The 8,351-nt window shown below is 64.4% G+C and overlaps 1 protein-coding gene across 1 annotated transcript; it reads right to left on the bottom strand.

The window, feature by feature from the left end:
- Positions 1-5,064: 5,064 nt before the first annotated feature.
- EMIHUDRAFT_118354 (hypothetical protein) lies at positions 5,065-6,864 on the bottom strand (the record flags this gene model as incomplete). Its single annotated transcript, XM_005771018.1, has 3 exons — positions 5,065-5,457; positions 5,565-6,028; positions 6,147-6,864. 3 exons carry the CDS (start codon positions 6,862-6,864, stop codon positions 5,065-5,067), a joined length of 1,575 nt encoding a protein of 524 aa, XP_005771075.1.
- Between the last annotated feature and the right edge of the window lie 1,487 nt (positions 6,865-8,351).

Raw genomic sequence — 8,351 nt, 5'->3', positions numbered from 1 at the left:
CGGTCAGCAGGACGTGAAAGTTGCGGACGCCGTCCTCAAGCAGCTCGACACCTGCAGGAAGCGCTTGCGCTCGCTGCGGATCCGCCTTGCTAGATTTGATGTCGGACGTAATTCTTTTTTCTCCCCCGTTGCCTCCCAACTCGTGCCAGCCCTCCGCTCAACGGCCGTCGCGCCTCGTCGTCCTGCCTTGCCGTCGCTGGGCGACTCGGAGCGCGATCGCCGCTCACGGTCCCAGCCCCGGCCGCGCTGCCCTGGCTCCGCGGCGTCGCGCTCGACCTTCCTCCCTACCAGCTGGTCGGCGCCCCGAGAGCCCGCACCTGAGAGCTTGCTGCTCGGGCGGAGCAGACCTCGAGCGAGCGCGAGGCGGCCGTCGAGGCGGAGCATGTGCGGCCGCGCGTGTACGCCCCGTACACGCGCGGTCGCACGTGCGCTGACCGGTACGGGAAGTCGGCTGGCTGCCTGGTCAGCTCGGCCGTTTAAATTCCTCTCGCACTCGGCGGCTGCCAAGCGAGCTCAAAGTGAAGATTGGCACGTCGCTCGTGGCCGGAGCGCGTCGCCACGGAGGCGCAGTTGGCCACCGGCGCGAGCTCAGCGACCCAGGCATTCGCGCTCGGCTAGCAGGCGCCGCTCTGCGAGCGCGCTAACTCCCAATGCGCAGCGAGATACACGCGAGAACCGAAATGACGTACGTCCTAGGACGGCCGACTATGAAAATGAAACCTATGCTGTGCGACGAAACCGAAGACCGAAATCCTGGGGGCGGTTTTGCTGCGATCAGTTCCGTCCGTTATAGCCCCGAGCAGGAATCCCTGGGGTCAGTTTTGCTGCGGCGACTTCGGCAACGGTGCAGGAGGAGGTGCCCGCGTGTGCCGGCCCGAGTGGGTCAATTCACCCTGCACGGCGAGATTCGTGTGCCCCGAGGGAAAGAAAAAGAAAGAAAGGTGAAAGAAAACAGACAAGCAAAGGATTAAAAAGAAAATACATCCCCAACCGCCGCGCGCCCTCGTGAGTGTCCTGAGCAACAATAAACGACTGTACCACGGAGCACAGAGCGCAGCAGACAGGACGGCGGCGACGGCGGACATGGCAGAGACGAGTGTGAAACAAAGGGCGGCGGGGATGAAGGGCGGTAGCGACGGGGATGGTGACGGTGACGGTGGCGAGGGAGGTCACCATCACCATCGCGAGGTCACCATCGTGGCACGATGGGCTAACTCTCCGGGGCGGGCGGGCAGGCAGGCTGGGTCGGGCCGGTGCGATCGGCCATGGAGGGTGCACTGCACCGAGCCATACCGAGTGCCTTCAGCTGTGCTGGTATTGGTGCGCAGCAGCGTGAAGTCGACGTTGACATAGCTCGCCTTCCAATTATTTGCTTGCATGCGCCTCCCGATCCAGCACTCGAGCGTTGCGTCGCCGAAGCGGCCCAGCCCTTCATGAACAGGACAGCTGGAGGCGAGGCTGCTGGCCACGTTCTGGACCGAGCAGTACCAGTCTGCTATGTCAAACATGAGGTGCCGCACCAGCGAGAGTGCTGTGTCGCGCCTCGCAGCAATAAGGTGGTCGCGCACAGAGTCCACCACTCCATCATCCACCCGTTGTGCTCCACGCCCCACCCTTGGCCCAAATATCATGATCTTCTGCTCAGGCAGCGCGGTCAGGTCGAAGCGGCTAACGGAACACAGGTAGAGGTCTGGGCGTGTGAGGAAGAGGAAGGCATACTGCAGGTGTCGAGAGCGTTCATGCTGTGTAACCAGGCTCACGCAGCGAGTCATCTTCTGCAGCCGCATCCAGCTGTTTTGCGTCTTCCGATGCTGCACCAACTTTTGATGGCAGTTGTCGTTATCGTCGCTGGTCTGCTCTGTGCTGTTTATCGATGCCCATGCGGCCAGCCGGCCCGGGACGCACAGCCCTGGCGTATCGGCGGTTCTGTCGTTCCCGTCGAGAGAAGCCTGGCCAGAGCTGACCAAAAACCAGTCGCCACTAGGCAGCTTGCTTCGCATCGAATCGAAGACGGCGGGCGCGAGCGAGGCACGGCGTAGCTCGCCGCAAGCGCAGTACGCGACGGAGGAGTTTGCTGCGAGGACGGGCTGAAGCTGCGCAGCCTGAGCCAGCTGTACTGGTGCCGCAAGCGTGAGCAGCGCCCAGTGGAACCGCGACGAGGAACTGGCGACCACAGACCGCTGAGGCGCATCTCTGGCGAGCAAATGCACGGAGTCGGCTGCGTAGCTGCGGCACTCAATCCTCTTTTTCTTGACCTGCTTGCCACGCAGCAGCAGCCCACGGCACGCCACGAAGAGCCCTGCCAGCACGACCGCACAAGTGTGAAAGGGCACGCCGGCGCGACAGCTGGGCTCAGCGTCGGTGAGCGTGTGCGGTGGCTCCGCGCGCCACATCGCGCCGCATGTGACATCGACCGTCTTGACACCGGCCGGGGGGGCCGCGGCCGAGGCGTCGCCGATCTTGGTCCCACAAGAGGCCATACCGCCCCCTGGCGCCCGCCGCCAGCCCCAGGGTGACCACGCTTGCGCGGATAAGCTGTGGGCCGCTGTTTTCACGGTGCTCAGACTGCCCCCCGGTTAAGATCTCGAGCAAAACTCTTTTTCCCACCTTCGAGTACACCCCCAAGACTTCCCCAAACCGCCCAGGATGAGCTCCTGAGGTGCCAGTCCGCCCGAAATATGACCGGTTGAAGTTGGGGTTCCACGGTCAGGATGGAGGTGCCGAACTGGATGGGGGTCAGCCAGGGAGGCTGTTGTGGCGCACCGGACCGCCCCCCAGCACCGTGCCCCACCCAACTGCATCCATGGGAGTCGCAAACGGTGCTGCACTCGCGGCTGCAAGCACTCACGACACTCAAACCCACCACCTGCCTCCTACCCTGTACGAGGAGCCATTTCACCCGTGCAACATCTGCACAGGTGTACCGCCGACGCTCAAGCGCCCGGCCCCTACTAGAGTAGTCTTGGGGGACCCACAAACGACCAATACATCCACTCGGGGCTGCAGCATGTGTCCGGGGGGGGCATCCCCGTGAAGCAGCCAGCAGGTGCCGGACACGGCGTTGGCCGTCTTGGACCGAGATCAGGGCGCAACTGCCTACCTCGTGGGGCTGAAGGACCGTCATGGGGTCGGCTTTGATGCTGCCAATCAGTCGGGTCGATAGGTGGCGCCCCAGCGAGATGCGTTGCGGGTGCTCGGCGTCGCCTGCTTGAGTGGCCTGAACGCACTCGCGGGAGCCAGAGAGCAAAGGTGTGCGCGAATTGAGGCTTCTGAGCGAGTCCAGGCAAGCCACAGGACCGGCCATGTGCCTTGGTAGTCGAGCGGTGGCCGGAGGTAGCCTCCAGTAGTGCCTCTCAGTTCGGCACCTCGGTCTCGACCACGACCCCACTGGGAGCGGCCCACAGCTTATACGTGACTGACCCCCGTGTGTGTGACCCGTGTGCGGGGTAACCCGCGCACCTGAGGGTGGCCGTCTACCGTCTCAACTCAGGGTGTGTGGCAGCCAGCTGGCTGTGTGTCTTGTGAGCTTGTTTGTGTCTGTGTGTCGTTCGTGCGTGTCGTCATCATCTGTCCCGCGTCCACCCATACCGCGTTGGTGTCCAGTCCGAGCCTGACTGTTGTTCATCTTTCTACATACATACATACCGTCTACCGGTAGACCGGGTAGACGGGAGAGCGTTTGGTAGACGAGTCTACCGCAGTCTACCGGTAGACCGTGATGAACCTACAACCCCAGTCTACCGGTAGACTTGGTGGACCGCGGTATATTCGTCTCCCACTTTTTTGTTTTGAGCTTAGCCCTCGCTGTTAGGAAACAACGCAAGGCGGACATGGCATATCGCTCTCGGGCCCACAGACATCCCGCACACCCGCCGCACACCCGCCGCCCCCGCGCGCGCCCCACCTCGGCCGGGAGAAAGGGGAGTGACAGTTTGGGATGAGCAAGCCCGAGTATGTTGAGTCCTGGCTCAACAACGCAGGGAACAAGAGGGGGTGGTCCGGCTCACAAGTCCGGCTCACGCGCCTCGAGCTTACCATCTACCGCACTGAACACTTCCGCCCCCTCGCTCCCAACCCACCCACCTCGCCTCGGGCCGCGCTGCGCGATCTCGGGCGATCTCGCGCGATCTCGGGCGATCTCGGGGCCGCGCCGCGCTATCTCGGGCGATCTCGGAGCGTCGCTCGCGCGGCGTCACACCTGCTCAAAAAGGAAGGAGGTTGGAGGCAGGAGGTCACGCCCCATCCAGAGCGCCGTCGCGGTCGCCGGGTTTTTGGCCCCCGGGTCGTCGCCCGACGGTTGCTGCGCGGGGCAGCAGACCATCGGACGGCGCGACGACGCCCCGTCCGGCACGCTCCCCCCTCCACCCGGCTATTGCCGCACGAGCGCCCTCAGCGGCGGATTTTTTCCCTCGCGCTTCCTTGGGCCCCCGGCAACGCCGACGGACTTCCCGTCCCCCCACCTGCGCCGCAATCACCGCCGTGATTGTCGGCGCTGCGCCCCTTGGCGCCTGTGCATGTCCCGCGTGCCCGCCCGCCAAGGCTGGTGCCAAGGCCAACTCAACTGCCAAGGCTGGTGCCAGTCCAGTCGAGTCCAGGCTGTTGTGGCTCCTTGTCCCTGGCCCCGGGGCACCATATTGGAAACCAGGAGGGTAAGAGTACAAACAAGTACAACATTCAATACTTTTAACTCTGCAAACTCCATTAATTCAGGTGCCCAAAACGCATTTTATCGGCCGCATAGCGGCCGAGGAATTTTTGGGTCGCTTTTTAAAATGACCCCTCCCTCGTCCCACATTTTAGAGTTAAAAGTATTGTCTAAGGCGCTGGGGAGACCCGCACCAGATGTCGATGTGTATTTTCTTGTGTGTTATCATCTTCAAATGTATTGGTGAAAACATGTACGGCTGTCCCTCTCCGGCAGGCGGATGCGTGTGCGTCTCTCGGTCTCGCCCTCTCAAACATTGGGCTCGTCGATCAGCTCTCGAGCTCAGACACCACCCGCTTCCGAAACAAAACGGAACCGCCCACGCCTTAGAGTCAACGCCGTGAGCCTCTCGACGATCGTCACGGGCCGTGACAGACGCCGCAGTCACGGTCCGCCGGGAGCACTGACTTGAAATAGATCAGCTTCGCCAGCAGCCAACACGGCGGCGCGGCGAGCCGCCTGTCCGAATCGCCAACGATCCTTCCCCCGCGCACCTCGAAGCGACGTCGTCGCCCGCCTGGGCCCTTGCCTCCGCTCGCCCCCTCCACCCCTGCGGGCGGCACAGCCGGCTCGCTCGTCGCTATGTACTCGACGTGGAAGTCTCGCCGCGTAGGCAGAGCCTCGAGCGAGATCAGCCTGCGGAGCTGCCAGAAGGGCACGCGGAATGGCAAGACGACAGACACGTCGCCGCCGCGGCCCAGCACTGAGTTGGCGTGAGAGACGCAGCGGATGCCACACCGCCGCGCAAAGGCCTGCGAGATGAGGCGAGGCGGGTTGGGGCCGGCCTCCACTAGTGAGTGTGGGCCACTCGTCTACTCCACGGCGCGAGGCTCGGTGCGCGAGCCTGCAGCGGCGAGACGTCGTTGCCTTCGAAGGTCGCACCGAAGCACGAGTGCGTGTGGTAGTCGCGGATCAGCTCAACGTCGCTGTCGACGACAGTGACGAGGTCCGCTGCCATGCCGCACAGCTGCCAGGAGGCGGGCACGAGCCGGTGGTTTGTCCAACCGCCCTCGACGTGCAAGTTGGAAAACATGGCCCACGTGGCGGCGGTCTTGTAGCCGAGATACGGGCCCAGTCCGTTGAGCAGCGTCAGCAGCAGCAGCGCGGTGCCGCACGCAGCGAAGGGGAACGGCATGGGCGGCAGCGCGAGCACGCCAGGGGGGGTTGACGTGCCTGCCGGGATCCAGCTCGCCGGGCAGAGCAGGCAGAGCCAGAGGAGCGACAGGACGTGTTCGCACGAGCCGAGCTCGCGGCAGCGCTGCGCCTCGAGCCGCCAGCAGCCCGCCAGCGCGGTGGCGGTGAAGCTGAGGCGTGCCAGAGGCGCTGAGCTCATCCACGAGAGCCGGAGCACCAGGGCGGGGGGCGCGCAGAGGACCAGGCTGGCCATGGAGATCACCTACTTCACGGCCTTGCCTTGTGACGAGGCGCTAACTATGCGCACAGAGCGGGTGGTTGAGGGCCGAGTAGTCGTAGGCGATCGACCCGAGGAGGAGATGGAAGATCCAGAGCACAAGCGCTGCGCCGCGGAGGTCCCCAAAGGTCAGCAGCGGCGGAATGGCAATCTCGACGGCCTCAAGAGTGACCAGTCCCACCTCGAGGATCGCGAGGGTGGCCCGGTCCCCGAGCAGCGCGAGCACGCGCCCAGTCACGGCAGCCGGCACAAAGCCCTCGCCAACAAAGCAGGTAAAGACGGTGCAGCTAGACTTGCGCACATCAGCGTAGCCCGAGTTGAGCTTTGCAAAGGCCGCAAAGCAGTAGGTGGTGACAAAGATGGTGCGGGCGGCCGGCGCACAGAGCTGCCAGCCCTCTGACGCGGTGCGACCCGTTGCCCACGCGAAGCACATGCCGCACCAGAGGTTGGCGTCGGCCAGCAGGCCATACGTGCCGCTGTTGTCGACCTCATAGGGAAGGCACGCCCATCCGAGAGCGAGGGTGGTCGTGAGAGTCGCGAACAGAGCCACCGGCGACGGAGCTGCGATGCACCACAGCAGTGCCGCCAGCGCGGAGACGCGCAACGCGCAGGTCACGCGGTCCGGCCCGCGCAGCCAATCGGTCAACGGCGCGCCTCTGCTAAAGACAAGCACGGCGAGGCGGACGAAGCGCATCTGGGCCCAAATCGCGGCGAGGGCAATGAGGGCATCGTTGGCGTTGGCGTCCATAGTGAGGGCATCGGCCGCGGCGGTCCGGGAGGGGTATTCAGCCGGCGGGCGGGCGCTCGCAAAAATAATTGGGGGGAGCGTGGTTCTGATGCGCGACGTGAGTATGTGTGTGTGTGTGATGGTCTTCACGCCGGTGGGAGGCACCGAGGCGTCTTGGACGCTCAGCTCTACCTTAAGCTCCTGAGGGGCGCGTGGTTCTCACCACGTAGTAAGACTATAGCCCACCACAGACACCCTCCCTCTCCACACACACGTGTGCACACTCCCTCACCCTCTCCTCTCTCCTCTCTCTCTCTCTCTCTCTCCTCTCCTCTCCTTGTCTGCTGTCTGCCTGACTCAGGCGCAATCTGCCGATGCGAGATTGTGTGTGGGCTGCTCCGAGGGGGCCCTGTGCGATCCGATGGGTAGGGGGGCTGTGCCCGGGCGGTGTCCGGTGTGGAGTCTCTCTCTGATCCCACCTGTGGTGTTGGGTGTGAGGTTGTGGCGGCTTCGATCCCAAGGGGGGGAGCTGATCCCACTCATAACCAACTCTCGGGGGCAGTAGGTGGGCGAGCTTCAGGCGCGCCCATCTCGATCGTCAAGGCGTGGCTACGCGCGGTCTTCCGCGGGGGGAGCTTCGTCGACGGGTGCGGGAGCGCGGCGCAGCCAGTGCCGTGGCGATGCCTCCGGCTGTTTGCGGCGGGCGGCTTGCTGCTCGCTGCATGGCGAAAAACTCGTCTCGCCACACGCCAAGGGCTTATGCTCTGGCGAGACGTGAGGCGCATGCGCCCAGGATGGGAGGGGGCATGCGTAACGACACTGCTAGAGATGCCTTTCGGGGCCCAGAGACAAAACTTCTGTGATGCCATGCGTGACCTAGTAGTGTCCCCAGCTATGGGCGTGTCCACGTTTGGAGCCAGGTGTGGTGTGGGCGCGAGAATAGCTCCGCCGTTCATGGAGGCAACCGATGCGAGTCGACTGGTGTGTGTCGTCGTGGTTTCGTATCAAGAATACTCACTCACTCACTCACACACACACGCGCGACGTTCCCTACGAGAGGCACGCGGCAACCGAGGACCGTCGACGGCCTCGAGTCGACCGGGCGGCGCACACACACTCACACACACACACACCGCTCACCGGGGATACCCATCACTGAGCCGACAATGCTACGGGTAGCCCCAGGGTGGCGCCCACCCCCATACCCTCGGGCACTTGCCTGCGCCCTCACGCGCTAGCCTACGCCCTGCCCCGCAAGATCTCACTCCATCCCGGCCTGCGGCATACCTCGGCACCCCCTTGCACGGAATCTGAGCGTGAGGGAATCTGAGCGTGAGGGAACCTGGGCAGTGCCGCGTAGTGCGGCGTGCACGCGTGCGCGGGCGTGCGCGCGGGCGTGCGCGCACGTGCGCGGGCGTGCGCGGGCGTGCGCGGGCGTGCGCGCACGTGCGCGGGCGGGCGCGTAGTGCTGCGTAGTGCCGCGTAGTGCCGCGTGCGCGCAAGGTCTG

Source organism: Emiliania huxleyi, assembly GCF_000372725.1.
Source record: "Emiliania huxleyi CCMP1516 unplaced genomic scaffold EMIHUscaffold_394, whole genome shotgun sequence".
In the NCBI taxonomy this organism is placed as follows: Eukaryota; Haptophyta; order Isochrysidales; family Noelaerhabdaceae; genus Emiliania; species Emiliania huxleyi.
Note: the sequence above shows the minus strand (reverse complement) of the source record. Positions and strands in the feature narration are given on the sequence as shown.